This window comes from Salarias fasciatus, chromosome 2, assembly GCF_902148845.1.
Source record: "Salarias fasciatus chromosome 2, fSalaFa1.1, whole genome shotgun sequence".
Lineage (NCBI taxonomy): Eukaryota > Metazoa > Chordata > Actinopteri > Blenniiformes > Blenniidae > Salarias > Salarias fasciatus.
The window spans coordinates 11,222,480-11,240,272 of NC_043746.1; the positions used below are offsets into that span (position 1 = coordinate 11,222,480).

Consider the following 17,793-nt stretch of genomic DNA (forward strand, 5'->3'; position numbering starts at 1 on the left):
TTGATTCACTGATTGCAGCTGCATGGTGGCGCAGGTGTTGCTGCCCTCACCTGAAAAGGTTGTGGGTTCAAATACTGGCCAGGTCTATCTGTGTGGACTTTGCATGTCTTCCCCAGGTTTCCCAAAAAAGTTTTGACTGTTTTTGACTTACAACGGAAACTCACTTAACATTATATCTGAACTTACAGTACGTGTACATATGTGCAATTTGTAACTCAGCAACATTTTAGATCCTCAAGAATGTCTTTGTTTCCTTAAGGTACAATAACCAAAAGTCATAATGCTTTGGAAGTAGGCTTTATTACCACATAAACAGTACCAATATTTTACTTAATTTCACAAAATAAAGAAACAAAATATATTTGAATTTAACAGGTTTTGACAAAGGCACTCACCAATGTGTAACATGGGTATGAAACCATAAACAGTCATTTTTGTGCAAAGTCTTTTATCAGATGTGTCACAAACATGCACACAAAATACATTTCCAGAGAGTATAAGCACACTCTCATCTGGACTGGGGATAAAAATAAACACCTTTCATAGGATTGTCTTCTGGCAGTATTAACCTTTGGATCTCAGTACACATTTTGTTTGGCAGCTCAACGAAGTTACTTGGCAGTTTGAAAACATGTAAAACACAAACATACACATCTACAGGTAAAACACAGAGTCAGCTGAGCCTCTCAAGCGCTTGAAGGACACTGCTGTGGAATAAGCCTGTCTGCCCGCTGCTCTCCTGGGTGACAAGAACCCGTCCGTCCGGTCGAGGCCTGTGGACGAGGACGAACTCTCCTTGAAGGAGACTGAGCTCAGAGTCCGTCTGGGCGAGATGTGTTGTGGTCACTCTGTGTCTGGAAAATAAAAAAAAGATGCCGGAGGTTTTTGTGCAGTCCATCAAAATCAATAGCAGTTTTTCAAATCTTGCCTGTCTGGTATGGTCATCAATGACACAAATTTAACGCACCTGCTGGGGCTGAACTGAGCTGATATGGCCGATAGCGACGGCTGCGCGAGTGCTGGTTTCTGCAGGGTAGAGGTGGACTCTAGAATGTCTGTTTCAATGCTTTTTCTAAGAATGGGGCCTTTCCCCTCTCTGAGGATGATGCCTGGCCCATCTCTTCCCAGGGTGAGCGATGGGGCCCACACTTCTAAAGGAGGGGGGCCGGGACGAGAGTTGGATGAAACATGGCTCCCTCCTGACCAAGAGGAGGTGCGATGTCTCGCAGGTGGAGAGTCTTCGTCTGCGAGGAAGCGCACCGACTTTGCAGGCTGTGGAAGTCAAAAAATTACTGTGTATAAAATTCCAAACAGTGGAGAAAAAAAAAACCCAGCAGTGTATTGCATGACCTTACCTTATCTGCAATGTTCTTGTGCGTATCTGGTCTGACCAGAATGGAATGAGGCCCACTGGCAGGCTGTTTGTCAGGCTGAACTGTTGCTTCATGCAAAACCGTGAAATCTCTGTCCTTCAAGATTTTAGCAGTAGGGGGCGCTGCTGGCTCAGTCATCCAGCCGTGTGGCCTACCGGACTTGGACAAGATGCTGGCGTGTTTCTTCCTCTGCAGAGCAGGTGAGAAGCCGGATGCCTGAACTTGTGCAAAGTGCTGAGAGTTGGACGGGACGTTGAAATTGGACATGTGTGTAAATCGGCTTGATGCTAAAAAAAAACCAAATAAAAAAAAAACCGCAAAAGACATAATTGAGAACATGATATAATCATTTATTTCACAAATTCTTGGGACGACATGTCAACTACTCACCTCTATGTGGGTTAAAAATACGCCTTACTGTCTCCCAACCTTGTGAGCCCCCATGGAAGGATGGCTTTCCGGTGCCAGTGGCCGGCATTGCGTGCTGAGCTCCGTTTGGCACAGACGCCGCCTGTCCTGTTGAGTGTATCGTTCCATCAGCGTTCACCTTATCAAGAGCAAGGACCACAGCGGGACTCCTGACAGCTGTTGGTTTCTTTCCAGCGACTGTGTTGTAGTGCGAGGGCGCATTAGCAGCTTTGGTCTCCAGAAGTCTGGCGGAGGTTCTGTTGTTGAACAAAGAGGCACATTAGTATGACTTGTGAGGCATCTATCCACATCATGATTTACTGTCAAGAAAGTTTTTAACCTGAGTACTTCGAACTGGATGAAACACCAGCCCCAGCGCTACAGGTTCAGACTCCTGCCTTTTTAATTTTTTAAATATGTGCATAATTGAATGTATTTCTGCCCACACAGAGTTGCATTCGGAATCCAGAAGTGAATTGTCTCCCACTTTCTGCCGTCAGAGAGCACAGCCTTTCACCTGAGCACAGGCGTGATGTAGTTGCTGGGCAGAATGCCCACTTTGCCCGTTCTGAGCGATAACCCACGCAGCCAGCCTTCGTTGAACTTTCCGTACACTCCCACCATCTCTCCTTTCCTCAGCTCCAGCTCCTCCGGTCGCCGTGGCTTGTAGGAGTACAGGACGGCACACCTGGGGAGTCACACGGAGGCTTTCACACTCCACAATGTATCCTCAATTATGCAGCCTTTCTGTCGTCGTTTTGCTTGTGTCCTGCATAAATGGCCGCGCATTTCCATGTCATTATGATAATATTTTAAACAGTGACTCACACGCTGATGGAGAGCTGCTGCGTGGAGGAGTTTTTGCCGTCCGCGGCGGCAGAGGGCATCTGGGGGTTCACCAGAGCCATCGAAATGCTGGGTGGAGTCTCGCTGCTCATCTTTTTTGTGGTCTGAGCAAAGGGTGGAGACACGGTTATCAATTCTTCATATGCAAGGCAAAAGACAAAGCACATTATTTATTTGCATCAATTAAACATGACACAGCACGGTGGAGCCGTGGTTACAGCTGCTGCCTCACATTTCGACCGGACAAAAAAAAGCACTGGAAATAAACTGATTAGTCAGTGAAAAAAGAGGACCTCTCAGTAGTTCTCACTGTGATCTCAAAACAAGAACATTATGGACGTTACAGGTATGACTTTGTCAGTGTGATGGTTTGTCTCTACGGACAGTTCTTGTCCAGGGTGGACCCTGCCTTTCACCCAGTATCAGCTGGGAGACCGTCCAGATCCTGTGATCCTGCTCTGGATTAAGCAGGTTTAGAAGATAATTGGATGAAAATGAATATCTACTGTCACGTAAACACTTCCATGGATGTACAAATCTTTTTCTCAATCAGCATATGAGTAAGGCCATCACTAAGGTAATAAAAGGGAATGTCTGGATGGACAAAGATTTATGTGGACAGTCGCCCAATGAATCCAACGCTTCATTAACCTGTGATATATTTTATTTGTTCTTTTTTCCAGTTACAGAAGAAATGGAGATTCATCCACTTCACTGAAAGCAGGCTGAAAAGGATCCCTTTATATCTGGCACTAACAGAATGACCACTAAATATGCTAATTATTGTGTTTTCATGTGAAGAGAGAGCGCTTCAGCACACTGACCAATGCATTTTTCATAATAGTGTATTCATGTTGTGCTCTATGTTTACAAGAGCCACAGCAGATGATAACAAGATTTTCCTCACAGCCACAGTCACTGAATGTTAAAATGGTCTATAATCATATATTTTGTTGGGTTTTCTTTCAAAAATGATTTCTCTTTTTTCCCCACTCACCGGTGATTTAAAGATTTCTGCTTTCAAACAATATAAAATACAGTTAAAAAAAACTTTACAGAGACTTCTTGTGTGTTTTATGTGAGATCAAAGCGTCTCCACTTGAGGCTGAGAGCTGAGAAACCGACAGTTTTGAAGTGAGCAGACGGTGATTCAGCCACCATCAGTGAGTGACACAAAGGTGTGTCTTTCAACCGTTGATGATATAATAAGAAGCATGATCCCTAATTACCTAATTCTACACTGAAAAGGAGCTGGAGGAGGTTTTCTTTTATTATTATACTTTGTATCTCCTGGGAACAAAGGAGTCCCACACACTAATGTTGTCTTGCTGCTGTCGATTCAAAAAAGAAAGAAACAAGTATCCATTATGTTTGCTGCACCGCTCTTACAGTTTCCTTCTTTTTACAGCAACACCACTCAGCTCCTGTTTTCAAGCTCTAATGTTGGCCTGGGGTTCTTTCCATGCAATATATATATATATATAGTATTCATTATGTGCGTGAATCCTGCAGCTCTCTGACTGTTACGCCACACTGCATTCACACTATAACGTGGAAACACGGAGACCGTGATAATTAGGAGGCATCCTGGGCTGTGTCCACAGTGTCACTTGTCAAAAGCAGTGCAGTGAGGGAAAAATAAAAAAGTCAGGACGCATGCAGTACGTCCTGAAGACACACAAGCTTCCCATCACACAGGAGACGAGTGGATGCGATATTTTTGTACTCCTGTTTCTTACACCACGAATAGCCTTATCCTGTTTAGAAGTCTCCATTTTACTTTTAGAGGGCAGCGGAAATATTTTTATTTCTTATTAATTGCTGTATTTTCTGATCTACAATAACATAAGATGTAACTCTTTACACATGTTCAATTATTTAGCTTTTTCCATCAATCCAAGTCCTTTTATCTATTCTTGGGTTGTGTTTTTTTTTTTTCTTCTTTCCCCCTCCAGATACAAAGAGCCTGCTTCAGTTTTCAGTCACGCAAAGTCCAGGTGCCCTGAATCAGTAGCGCTGATGGTTATATTTAAATGGAAGGAGTAACTCAGCTTTTAGTCAGGAAACGTATAAAATATTACTGGGTATGAAATGGTTTCTACGGTGTCAAATATCCTTAATATAAATATATTAAAAATATATTATCATCCACATTTTAGCTTTAGATCACATCGACAAAGATCTGCAAGTTTCAATTGTGAATTTAAAAAAAATTAGTCTAAAAAAATACATACTGATTAAACAATAGATTTTATGAATTTTACTAACACGATCTTGCATTTATCTTCATTAAACAAGTTTTTCATGTGATCAAATTTCATCTACTCTTCGTAACAACAAAGCCAGCAATGAATCTTCCTGTGAACCAGCCAGCGTGACTATATGATGTGTCTGTAACATTCTGACACAGTGACGTGAAGAAAATGTGTCAGAGTTAATTACTGGTGTAAACGCCCTACTCTCTCTCTCTCTCAGCTGTTTTTGATTACCCTGGTGAACGAGAGAGTCGGGCTACGCTGGAATGATCTGAGCATGCCCATCGCCGTGAACTGTTCACATCAGGCTCGTCTGAGGTGAGCCAGCCCTGCACAGAGGCAGCGATCGCAGCGGCGTGACATTTCAACTTCTGTTCAGCTTGACATTGACTCGCAGCGGCATCACACGGACAATCCCGACATTAATGCCATGGTCTCACGGTCGCTGCCGTTTTCTGCAGTTGTTTTTCTATTGACTGCTTGACCTCTGGAAAAGTTGGGAAAAGCCTGGCTGTTCCCCATTATCTGAAGTCTTCATTTTCTGTTTAATTTTTAGAGTTATGTGTGAAAATTTCTAATCTGTCTACTGAAAAAATCAAGCACAACATATAATAATTATGATTTTTCAGCCATATGGAGGACCTCATCTGACGTATAATCCATGGAGGCTGATGCAAACTGCCACCTTGACAACGCCATTTAGCACTTCTCACCATGCCTTTCACCAATACTGACTTCTAATCTAACAAAATATAAACTGATAATGAAAGTTGAAAAGATATGCTCGGTCAGACAGCATCCCAAACTAAAGCTCTGCCTCATCTCTACTCCAGGACTGAGATGTTCTGCTCAGGGTCTCATTAGGCTGATATCTGGGGGCAGCAGCTCCACTTTGGTCTGACTTCAAGTTGCTTTGTTACTTTTTTTCATCTCTTCTTTGGTTTACATTTTTTTTTCTTGCAAAGCACTTTGTGGTATTCTCCAAATTAAAGGTGCTATATTAATAACTTTAATTGCTCCAACTCTTTAATACCATTCCTTCCCTGGCTTTGTTTGTTCCTGATAATATTTTTTTTTAGATATACTCATCTCACAGTGAAGCATGAGACCTCTATTTTTGCACTTACATAACCGTGGTGATATACACACTAATATGCATTATTTCATCCACAGTGGGAGGAGAAGCTGCAGCGTGGCCAGAGGTGAGAGGCGATGCAGCACTAAGAATAGCACACGCCCTGGCGTGGTCACTGGGGAGCTCGGCCTCGGCTTCAGGGAACGACCCTGCGCTCCTTTAAAAAGGGGAAGTGTGTGACTCGTCTGCCATTATTGGCCCACTGATGTGAAAGTGAGTTTTACCTGCTTAGTGAAGAGGAAGGAGTTTGAAGGAAAAAGAGAGAGGGAGAGAGAGGGAGAGAGAGGTCCGTTATGTAACTAACTTCACTAGTGACTCATCATCATCAGCATGAGGGAGATAAGCAGACACACTAAGGGACTCTCCAAGCCTCCCACTCTCATTTTTTATTCTCATTCCTCCTTCTTCCAGTTTGCCATTTTTTGCAGCTTGGAACATTTGTTTTCACCTTCTCTTCCTCACAGCAGGCAGTCCACCCAGTATTTCCTCTCACCTTTTCCTTTTCTTGCCCTTTCCCTCCCATTTCCTCTTTCCTCGTCTTGTTTTCAAGTTCAAACTCCCCCCCTCCCTTTCCCCTCCTGGTTTTATCAAATCTGTATGAGCTTTGACTTTTTTTTTTTGCCCGGCTATATAAAAATGCAGGAAAGCGCTATGAGAATTAAAATAAATCAAATTAAATAATCATCAGATAGAGCGCAGGAAACTTGGCAGTAGCCATTATTAAGTCTTTCAGAAGCACTGCACTCCGTCATTATATCTTTATAACTATAACTATAAATATATATTCTTTTTTTAACATTACTATCTATTTTTTCAACAATGCGGCCCCAACAAATCCTTAGATTTTTTAAAAATGTGAAGAAAAAAAAAAAATCCAGAGTGCAGAGGATCAATTATAAGTGTGTGATTTGCTCCACAGTTAAATGAACAAAAGTCCATAAATCATGGTCGAGTTTTGATTTATATTCTGGAGGCAGTTCTGAAACAACCTTACAACACTTTCATAGAAACTGTAAAAATGTTTCGGGGGTGTCAGTGTCTTATGCTCTTCATCATTTATTAATCTCAATGATAAGGACAGACAAGGTGAGGCCAGTAAGCCCATGACTTTGTGTCTCCAAGAAGTTAAGAGAAGTGCTTAACGAAGAACCTTCAGAGTCTCTCCATCCATCATTTGTGTAGTTCAAAAGCTTTTCCTCTCTCTCTCTATTCCTGTTTTGCCTTTAGAGAAGAAGACACTCACACGGCCTCAGGAGCCGTATCTCCCTGAGCTGAGGAAAGAAAAACAACACACATTCTGCTGGACGGTATTTCATCTCTGAGGGGAAAACCTGGCTTTTGTCCCGGGACTCGTGATTAAAGACCCTTCAGAGTAAGAGTCCGCTCACCTCCGTCCCTCGCTCACTTTACATATAGCTCTTTTCTACATCTGTGTTTTCTTAATGAGAATCACTTAATCTTATAGAAGCCAACACAAGGGCGATACCCTTTTCTCATTCATTCCTTCAAGGTAGTGTCATGGTTCCCACCCTGAATCGCCAAAGCCAACGTGATAATAAACAAACGCCTCTATCGTGCCTTTTGCCAAACACATGTTTTCAGTTAGAAATAATCACTTCACCCAGACACAGTCTGGCTGACAGCCTGAAAGAGCATGCATGAAGAGAGAGACAGGTGACTCACCTGTCCCAGGTGTCTGTTTGACTCAGAGTGGCGTCTGACCCGCTGAGAGTTCACTCTGGAGGGGTGAGCGTGGGCCCGGGCTGCAGAGGGCACGGACGGATGCACCGAATGTCCCTGGTGGCTGAAGCCGTTCACTGTTTTGATGTTGGACGTCTCGCCTGTTGTTGCCTGCTGAAAACTGCTGCCGTTGGCCGCAGGCTGTTTCCGCTGGCTGGAGAGGGGCAAAGCATTGATGATGGGTGTCTTAGTGGAGACTTGAGGCGCTCGGTAATGGGCGGTCCTGTTGGATGCGTCAGCGGCCTTCTCCTTGCCCCCGTTCCCAGCCTGATGGTGAAACTCTGCTGAGTCACTCCCCCTCCAACTCTTTCCTTTCAGCAGTTTGGCAGCCGCAGAGTTTGGCTGAAATAGATGAATACATAAACATAAACCCAAATCAGGGAAAAAAAAAATCCTAATATGAAGAACAGTCGATCCACAAAAACAAAACAAAACAGAAAAACTTCTCCAACTGGCTCCTACCTGCTACCATCGACTGTCAGCCTCTGCTCCTGCTGATCAGCAAATGGCTATCTACATACACCCACTTATCACTGCTCGACTCACCCCTACAACTTGTTGGGCAGGCAGACGGAAAGAAAAGCACCAGCCAATAAGCCGGGAAGGGTTGACTGGTGCTGAGAAAAGAGCTGCACGGACCGGCAGGCAGGCAGGCAGACAGACAGACAGACAGACAGACATGGCAGGGTTAATGCTTTCACTCCCCACAGTGATGTGCTGTTATGCCACCCAAGCAGAGAAAGCATTACTGTGTCTTCACGCCTGGCTGCACGACATGAGGAGAGGCAGCGTCGGAAAGGAGAGGGGAGACGAGAGGAGGGAAGCGGGAGAAGAGAGACAGGCTACAGAGGTAGAGAAGGATAGGAACGTCACTGACGCTGGGCTTCGGAAGAAGACGCGGTTGAGCGGGAAACAAAAGCAGATGCGGGGAGAGGAGAGGGAGAGAAAGTGTGTGGCGACACAGATGATCATTTAGGAAAATAAACAGGAGCTCAATTAAGCCACATAGACCCCACTGTATCAACAAATCAAATCATTTGCTGGCATGGATGAAGTTAAGTCCTGGAGGCAGAGAGCACAGAGGACAACAAATGACAGCAGCCAGCTAAGCAAGCCCTGCAAACCTGAGCGAGCCACACAGTCACACACTAATGAGCAGCTGCAGACACAGCAGGGCTTCACGGATTACCTTTCTGCCTCAGCACTTTGCGCCACAAGAGTGGCGTTTAACTTACTGATAAATCAAAGATTTCAATCAAAATCAGGGCCGCGTCCCGGCAGTGACCTGGAATTAATCACATCCAGCGACGACATCTACGCTTCATTTGATTACAAGGGCTGCGCTACAAGAGCCAAGCGGCAAACGGCAGGTGCCAAATTTGATCACGCTGAAAAGGCCGCAACCCGCGTTCAAACTGTGAGGAAAGCAGAGGAGGAAGGACTCACCTCTGTAAACTGCTGAGGACAAAGTCCAACTTTCTCTCCGAGCTTGGCCTCAATCCAGTGTTCATCCAGTCGCCTGATGACAGTGAGGATATCTCCCTGCAAGCCAGAAAAAATGAGAAACAAATACTCAGAAAAACCAGCGATGGGACGGGGCGCTGGACGGCTCTGACCGAGGGTGGACGCCCCGGAGACTGAGCACTCAGCAGAGAAACTCTCCGAGCCAGCCTGGCGTTTCTAGTGCAGCATGTGACATCAGCTCCCCTTTTGTGTCTACGGGCCCGGTCCTTTCTGCGGCCAGCCTCTGAAAACCATTTGACCACCTGCATTAAAAAAGAGGCGAGCTCAAGTGCGCGTTAATGGAGAGCGCACAGGCACTGAGGCCCTTATGTAACCGCCTCGGAGATCCTTCAGGGTAAGTAACGACCACTGCAGCAGAGGTTTAAGCCACAAGTCTCAGCTTGACAATGAAACAAAAGTAAAAGAAGCACATTAGTAACATGCAGTATATCTGCGCTACCGGTCATTTACCATACTTCCCGAAATCAGAAATTACTACAATCTACACAGAGGAAGAGAAATTTAGAATTAATCCAAACAGGTTTTTTTTTTAATCTAATAAGAGTAAGGTTAATATGCTGATTTTAAGAGGACATCGGCTTCTTGGGATATTCAATCAATAACATTTTAAGAAAATCAATAAATGATTAAGTTTGATGATTGAAAAAAAAAACATGGCTAACAAGGCATTATGTGTCATTGTTAAGAAGATATTACAATTCCATCAACAACAACAGTTCAAAGCTTCAAAACTGTTTCACAGCAGTCAGGCAGATTAGTAACAGCTACTGTAAAAACTTCATTATCTAACGCAGGTCACTAAAGTTTTGGTGCAGGAAACACTCCGTTCCTCCAGTCCTGATCAGAGAGATGATTTGTAACAGACTTACATTTGAGAATATGGCTTTATTCCATTTATTCGTTAAGGCAAACAGAAGCCTGGGCTAGGTTTGGTTGTTCTCCAAAGCACACATCTTATCAGATCTTCAACCTTGGAGTTAGTTAATTAAGAGGCATGCTGATCACCTCTGGTGACAATGTGTTTATTTCAGATTGTGAAGTATCGTGCTTCTTTTCTTCATGTGTCAGTAAGCCTCTAAGTGTAAAGTAAACTTTGATGCAATACTTCTAATATCAACAGCAAACAAGAGAGCAAACTCAAAACATGACTTTTTCCCACAGTGTGTTCACGCAGCAGTTTGAGTGGCAGACCTTGGTGAAGCTGAGACAATATTTGCTGTCTTCCATATTCATCTCTTCTGGGTTGAAGTCGCAGAGCGCCCTGCAGAGAGCCGGCGCATGGGACTGCTGCGGGGCTTGCAGCTGAGGCGTGTGGCTGACGGCGACTGACGCGTCGGCGGACTCACTGCTCTGAAAGCTGTTTTCCACCTTGTGTTTCGGGGTGATGCCGTTACGGGGTGTGAGGATCAGCTCTCCCGAAGCGTCACCTCGGTGTTTAAACATGGAGGCTCTGAGAGCAGCCTGGACAGCAGAGGAAAGACAAGCGTCACTGATAAAATTCTATATGAAATTGTTTCTCTTTAATTAATATTTTAAGACAATATTATCTTCTTTATTGATCAGAATCAATCCCTGGAAGTAAAATATGATTATTTTGTGGTTATTATTCCTCAATGTGTGCGGTTTCACCACCACTAAAATGTTTCTCTCTCAAGATTTATTAGGATTCATAACAATTTGCACATAATGAGTTATTTAATTTAGGGCTGGTGTTCAACCATTACTATTTTGCACATCTCATCCAAGTTAAGGTCACAGAGTGCTGCAGCAAATCACAGCCAAGTCCAGGTGAAGGCAGAGTGCAGACGGCCTGTCCAGGTCTCCAGTCCATCACCGAGACACACACTCGCTCACACTGACACCTCCTGACAGTTTCAACTTCACCAATTAGCCTTGAACACATACGTCTGGACTGTGAGGGGACAAGCTCACACGCGGGCCCACAAGCCTGGAAATGAACCGGAGGATTTTCACTGTGTGACTGCAGCATCAACATTTATATTCCAAATCCATCTGTGGATAAGTCTTCAGCTAATCAGACTCATCCAGGTACACATTCTAGAATAATTAGTGTCTGCGTGTCTATACAGCATCTATACAGCAGAATAGTGGAAAACTCACCCTCCTGAACTCTGCTGAGCTTTCTGAACTCTGATTGAACTTTAGTTGTGAATTTCAAGCAGACTCTTGATCTCTCGCAGTGGTTTTCATACGCTGCTCTTTTGTGAGGGCAGGTGCGTGATTCTCATCACCGCGGAGGCTAAAATCTCAGCGTCGGTGAAAAGGTTGGAGTGATTTACTGACTGTGAAGTGCCTTTATGATCCTCAGGTGCCTTCTGGCTTGAAATTAGATGAAAATGCTAAGTGATACACGGGCAAAGGGCACAGAATACTGACATTTTTTTGTGAAGACTATCAATGTTTCTTCTAACTATCAGTCATTGTTACCGGATTTACAGCGTCTCTCTTTCCTACAGATATCCATTACAGGTCAAAACAACCTTTGGTGTTTCTGTGTGGAGTTTTCATGTTCTCCCTCTGGTTTCTTCCACAGTCTAAACACATTTGATCTGAAACTTCAATCAGTGACTCTAAATTGTCTCTATGTGTGAGTATGAGTGTGTGACTGTCTGTTCATGTGTGTTTCTACTGTCATGACCATTACCCTGTGACCCTTACTTAGATTAAAGCAAAACTGAAGCCGGATGGATGGACCGGACCTCAAATGAGAATGTTTTGAGAATGTTTTAACGTGACTCTTGAGGAATAATGACACCATTTGTACTGGTTTGAAGGGTTGCCGTCACTTCAGAGCAAACTGACTCCTATTTCATGACAGGAAATATTTTAATAGGTCAATAGGGCTGCGCCCATGTGACCCACATACCGTCACTCAGTTGACGGGTGATCAAATTATCTGTTTACTCGCAAGAGCGTACGGTAATGAGCAGTTAGTTCTCTATGTCGGAAACCATTCACAGTATGCCCAGAAGGCAATATGATTTTGTCAGCTGTGAAAATGTTTCTGCAGTGTTTATAGGGAGAGCTCTGAGAAAACTTCCCTCACACGTGTGGGTGTGTAAGGACATGGTGGGTAGTGTTACAAATCAAATCATGCTGATCAGCACAATAAAGGAGGCATTTAACATTGCTGGATTCTAAAGTGATTTTCTGGGATTCTTTACAAAAATAAGTCTTCTTCCATCTTTCAGACCGGCATCATCTAATTTGGTGTTGGCTGGATGGCTCTGGGCAAAATGCTGCTTACAGTCCTGACAGGCGTATCAGTTACAACACAGATACAACACAGAGTCAGTCACACTCACATTCACACCTATGAAGAATTCAGAGAAAACAAAAAAACATTTTTGAGGTTTGTGGGAGGAAGTCGTAGAGAAGATCCACAAACGAAACATTCCGAACCGGGTTATTTTCGTGGTAAGACAAGAGCACAAACCACTTCACGGCTGTGTGGCCCAGCACTGGGATACAGAATAACAAAGATGGGCTCTGTCCTGTATGCCAATATGAGCCGCTCAATCATCAGTCAATCCATCATGAAGGTGTCTGACAAGCTTCCAGTGATGCATCCGTCTTCAACACAACTTTATTTGACTCACAGGGCACTGGAGTCATTCCCATCACAGTGTGTATAAAGGGCAAGTCACGCGTCCATCACAGGGTAAACAGAAACAGCCTGCCGCACACATTCAGATTCACACCTATTAGCAATTTAGGGATCACCAAATACTTGTTTACAGACAATGGGGAGATGCCAGCACCATGAACATGCAAAATCCACACCTATAGTCACCAGGTCTGGACATGAACAGGGATATTCGAGCATGTGAGGCAACAGGGCAAACCTTTCCTCCATTGTGCAGTTGCTTTAACAATCACTATGTTTAGTATCAAGAAACCGTGGATCCTGAATAGTGTGGCCTATCTGTGCAGGGTGTAGTCTAATGGGATTTACAGTAAAACACAGGGGGATTTCATCAAGCCTGATTCCACAGAATGACTGTGGCTCATGCGCCAAGATGTTGGGAAAAACCTCTTAGTAGACATCTATTTCAAAACTGTTTACAAGTGTACTAAGTAGATAAATCCTGTTTAGAAGATAAACACTTATCAAATACTAATGTTATTCTTTAATCATTTCGATGACGCTTGTTATTTTGTTATTGGGGAGAAATGAACGTCTATATTTTTGAAAACATTCTTTGCTTTACATTTTTGCTCAGTGGTATATCATAGAGCATATAAATGTCTTCATAAATCCTGTAAATGATTGGTATTTTATCATTGCGACACTGTAATATACGTAATTTTATGACCGTGAACATTGCATAATGTTATGGTGTCAGTGAGTTTCGGCCTGTCTAGACAAATGGCTCACAAAAACGAAGTTGTGTGCCTTTGGATCCTTCCAGAGAGCAGAGGGTGAGGCCGGGGTCCTTCACTGACCTCGCTGTGCCCTTGCCGATCCCCCTGCTGCTGCTGATCCCTCCTGACCGTGGAGCTGCCCCTGGCCAAGGGCACCGCATATCGGGATGCGTGCGTGTTTCTGCTGTGCCCCGCAGGGCTGTGGAGCCCCTCCAGGAGCCGCACGAGCAGGAGGTTCGCCGGAAGGTCCTCCACCGTCCGGGCCGGGACGGGAGCACGACACTCCGGGCAGAAGAGCTGGGAGTGGGTGGCCTCCTGCCTCTGCAGGCAGGACACGCAGAAGGTGTGCTGGCAGGGCAAAACCTTGGCCGACACGTCCAGCTGCTCCAAGCACAGAGGGCACTCCAGCAAGGCCATCAGGGCCAGCTCCTCCATTTTAGAAGGCTTCTTTGAGACTAGGACTTCTGGGTACATCTGTGAGACTGTGATCCGGCATACTGAGGGAGAGAGAGAGAGGAAGGGAGAGCAGTTCATTCACTCACACAAGTTATCACACTGGTACAGGTGAAACACTCCTGAGCAAAGTCCTCCTCTGTAACAGCCAGCAGGTCTCAACATATCACCTCAGAGAGTCTGATAAGACAGAAGGACTGAGGCTAAACTTGACGGTGAACGGCGCTCTGCTTACAGGTGTCATGACGGTTCACCTGACGGTTCAGGTGAAAGAAGCAACAGGGAACATTTAGAACCTCAGGACGCCAGACATTCATCTCGAGATTTGTCCGAATAGTACAAAAACACGAGGTACTCACACGTGTGCCCGCTGCCAGCTGGAGTAAAAATCCCCACAAACTCCAGTATTAGGAAATGCGTAACTTCTTCGCCGCCGTCGCCATGACGCAGTGCGCAGAGGACGGCACGGCACGGGACGGCGCGGGGCGCGCGCGGCGCGTCAGCTTCACCGGAGCGTCAACGATGATTTGACACGTGCTGAAAAATAGAAACAATCCAGGAAGGAAAAAAAAAAAATCCACCTGTTGAAAGTGTAGGCGAATGAGAAGTGGCAGCGAGCTTCAGCCGTGAGAACCAGACTCATCCATCAGGAACCGTGTCAGGTTTCAGTGTCATGTGGGACTCAAATTAACCCTTAACGGCTAATCAAGCTTTATTAACGACAGGGAAAAAAAACAAGTACGGTTAAAATAATACACTCATAAATAAAATAATTCTTAAAAATAACGCATTTCTGGGTTTAATGTTTTTATTACTTCAAACCAACTGTTTAATTGTACATTTATGTGCATGTCTACTTTTTTACCAGGGTCTGTTAAATTGTCCTTTCCACTTAATATGGTGGTCCGCTACAGTTTTACTATTCTGTTTTGACTGAGCATTTGTCTGAATGCCTCCACCGTTGTATTTAAAATGAACATAAACGGTAAAATAGCAGTATTTACATTTTTTTTTTCGTGTGGCATTGTCTCCCTCTGCTGGTGTATCGACTGGCCTGCTCTGTACTTGGGGGGAAAAAAACGAAAAAAAAAAACAAAACTTGTTGGAAGTGACAGCAGAGTTCACATCAGACTGAGTGGAAACAACTGGGTTCAACAAACTCAGCTCTAACTACAGCCCTTCTGTTACCCTGTATAACCCATTGTTCCTTTCTAGACACACCATCCCTTTGTTTGACATCTAAAACAGTCATCCTCAAATAAGGTTGCGATAATCAGTGTGAATTTATAATTGCTGGTTTTATATGATGGTTTTGATCGTTGTTTGGATTTGTCTGACACAGTCCAAATCCCTAGTCATCTTTCTTGCCTCCAAAGGTTAAATAATTTATCCATGTTGGCTCCGTACCAAAAGTTCAGGACATAAGTTTTAATTTTTTAAGCAAACATGAATCTTTCATCTCTTTCTTCACGTCAGCAGAACTCGGGGAATTCTAAAAATGTACATATGGCTTTTAGAGAGAGAGAGAGAGAGAGAGAGAGAGAGAGAGAGAGAAAGAGAGAGAGAGATTAGCCATGACTTATTTACATGCTCATATCAGTGTTGATGCAAGGCCTTCCTCTCAAGCTTCCTATGGTGACTCTGGCAGAAGAGAGGGGCGCCTGAGCAGGATTTGCTTTTTAAATATTTTTCCTGGACTAAAACTTAACCCTCCTGATGGCTGTAATGCTTCCATCTGTCAGCGACAGGCCTCCTGTCTTAAAAAGAGGGAGGAGAGCGAGCGTGCATGTTTTGCTGTTCAGAGAAAGTGGTTCTCAGCCGACGGTCAGTCTGGCCTCTGCAGCAGAGTCTTGCATGCCGTTGGATGAGGGACCGTGTTTGATGGTTCTGATATATTGTCTATCCGATGCAGAGGGATGGGCTTCCCTGGGGGATCGCTCTGAGCTGGCTGTGCTGTCTCTCAGAATATCATGACTTGCCACAAGTTTGTGTGTATGGAGGAGTGCCTTCTCCAGCTTTCATGTTTTATTTAAAACGCTGTCCTACCCAGAGAGTGCTGCTAACTCATTGAATGTGATCTGCCTCAGCATTGCCTTTACCTTCCTCGCTCCTCCTGTGTTTGACTGTTTGTCTGTGGCATATGTGCCTCAGACTGGGCGAGGATGTGTTTCGGTGGTTCAAGTTAAACAAAGTGTCAATCCAAATCCTGCAGCAGTTTGGTGAGGATTAGCCACAAATCGAACGGCACTTCAGGTGCATCAAAGCCACGTAATTAATTTCTCCCTTTCAGGAGGAACTAATCTTCCAACCGAAACTTGCTCCCTGTCAGACGTGCGGCAGTTCCCAGGCACAGATTTGGTGACTCATTTTGACTGTTTCCCTTTCTTTTTAATAATGATGTATTGACTAGTCTCAATAGAAACAGGTTTTTTTTTTTTTTTTCCCCCGCACAAAGAAAACACATGAGGTGAGGCTGCAGGTTGTGTTTGGAGGAGAAACACTGCACTCCAGTCAGACTGGCTCAACCAGAAGAGCCACAAGTTCTGAGTTGGCCTGGTATGTCTGTGTGTTCATGTAGACACCTTTTATTCAGGTCGAGATGGCCGCTTCCTTTGTCTGACAGACACGGTGATACATTAATGGCTTTCAGTGCATTGTCACTTTGGCTTAACTGACTCAGTTGTTGAGAGCTTAGGAATGGAACTCAGGAAATGTATGCAGAACATCAGACAATCCCGCCACCAGATGTTGTTTTTTTTTTAACCTCCATCCATAAAGCAACTTCTCCCTTTTTCCACCCACAGTTTGTTCTGCCTGGTCTTCTGCCTGCAGATTGAATCCTATAAATGTTTTAGATTTGATAAATAAATGAAACAGCCTCTTTTCTTACTTCTGGGTTAGCGCACCAAGTTGCTCCCATACCTACGTATGCTGGAGCTTATTATCCCAGCCCTGACATTGTTTCAGTCATTGCTTAAATGAGGCTTTCATTTATTTTTCAAAAATGCATCCGTTCTGAAGGCATCAGTAGAGACACGTTCCCATAAAGCAGAGAATCCTCCTCAGTTTGGAGCCATTATTAAGGTGACTTGCTTTTGATTCCATATATCCTTTTTCATGAATTAAATATTTTGTCACCATAACGGTGTCAAAGGGGCTCGATATTTCTGTTGCAAACAGCAGTGCAAGTGCCATTCATGTGAAGAGCTGCACTCGTCCAGGGTGTCATCCCTGCCCATCGTGTCATCGCCATTGACCTCCTTCCATTGCTCACTCAGCCTGTCATGTGCCCCCGTACATTACTCACATGGGACGCAGGCTATTTAGAGCAGTCTTACTTATCAGCCCGCAGGCAGTGTGCATCAGCAAGCGCTCGTGTCACGTGACTTTACGCTACGCCTCACCTTTGCGTTCATGTGCAAAAAGCAGCTCAGGCCAACAGAAAGCATAACCTGAGGGAAGCTGGGGGGGCGGGCCTTCAGCTCCTGGGCTGACAGCGGTTGAAACACCTGAGTCAAAGTGAAGTTTTGGGTTTGCTGATGTTGGATTTCTGTCTGCAGGAACGGCGGGCGCAAGTTTTTTTTTTTTGGGCGCGCAAATATTCTAGCAGCTGCTTGAGTTGGAGATGTGCATGACGGGAACTAAAAATAGGACACGCACACCTCAGAGCCAG

At 44.5% G+C, this 17,793-nt stretch overlaps 1 protein-coding gene across 1 annotated transcript; it reads right to left on the reverse strand.

Annotated features, from left to right (window-relative positions):
* Positions 1 to 281: 281 nt before the first annotated feature.
* Positions 282 to 14,680, reverse strand: sh3rf2 (SH3 domain containing ring finger 2). Its single transcript, XM_030104932.1, has 11 exons — positions 14,480 to 14,680; positions 13,749 to 14,164; positions 10,473 to 10,742; positions 9,204 to 9,299; positions 7,701 to 8,099; positions 2,610 to 2,731; positions 2,299 to 2,469; positions 1,764 to 2,038; positions 1,356 to 1,660; positions 968 to 1,272; positions 282 to 854 (listed from the first exon to the last, which is right to left on the reverse strand). Exons 2-11 carry the CDS (start codon positions 14,139 to 14,141, stop codon positions 674 to 676), a joined length of 2,517 nt encoding a protein of 838 aa, XP_029960792.1. The 5' UTR covers positions 14,142 to 14,164; positions 14,480 to 14,680; the 3' UTR covers positions 282 to 673.
* Positions 14,681 to 17,793: the final 3,113 nt, after the last annotated feature.

Excerpts from the sequence above, each read along its gene's own strand:
- sh3rf2 (XM_030104932.1), bottom strand. The coding sequence starts at position 14,141 with ATGTACCCAGAAGTCCTAGTCTCAAAGAAGCCTTCTAAAATGGAGGAG. Across the intron at positions 2,732-7,700 it reads CAAACAGACACCTGGGACAG|ACCACAAAAAAGATGAGCAG; the intron begins GTGAGTCACCTG and ends CCCTTTGCTCAG. Across the intron at positions 2,470-2,609 it reads CAGCAGCTCTCCATCAGCGT|GTGTGCCGTCCTGTACTCCT; the intron begins GTGAGTCACTGT and ends GTGACTCCCCAG.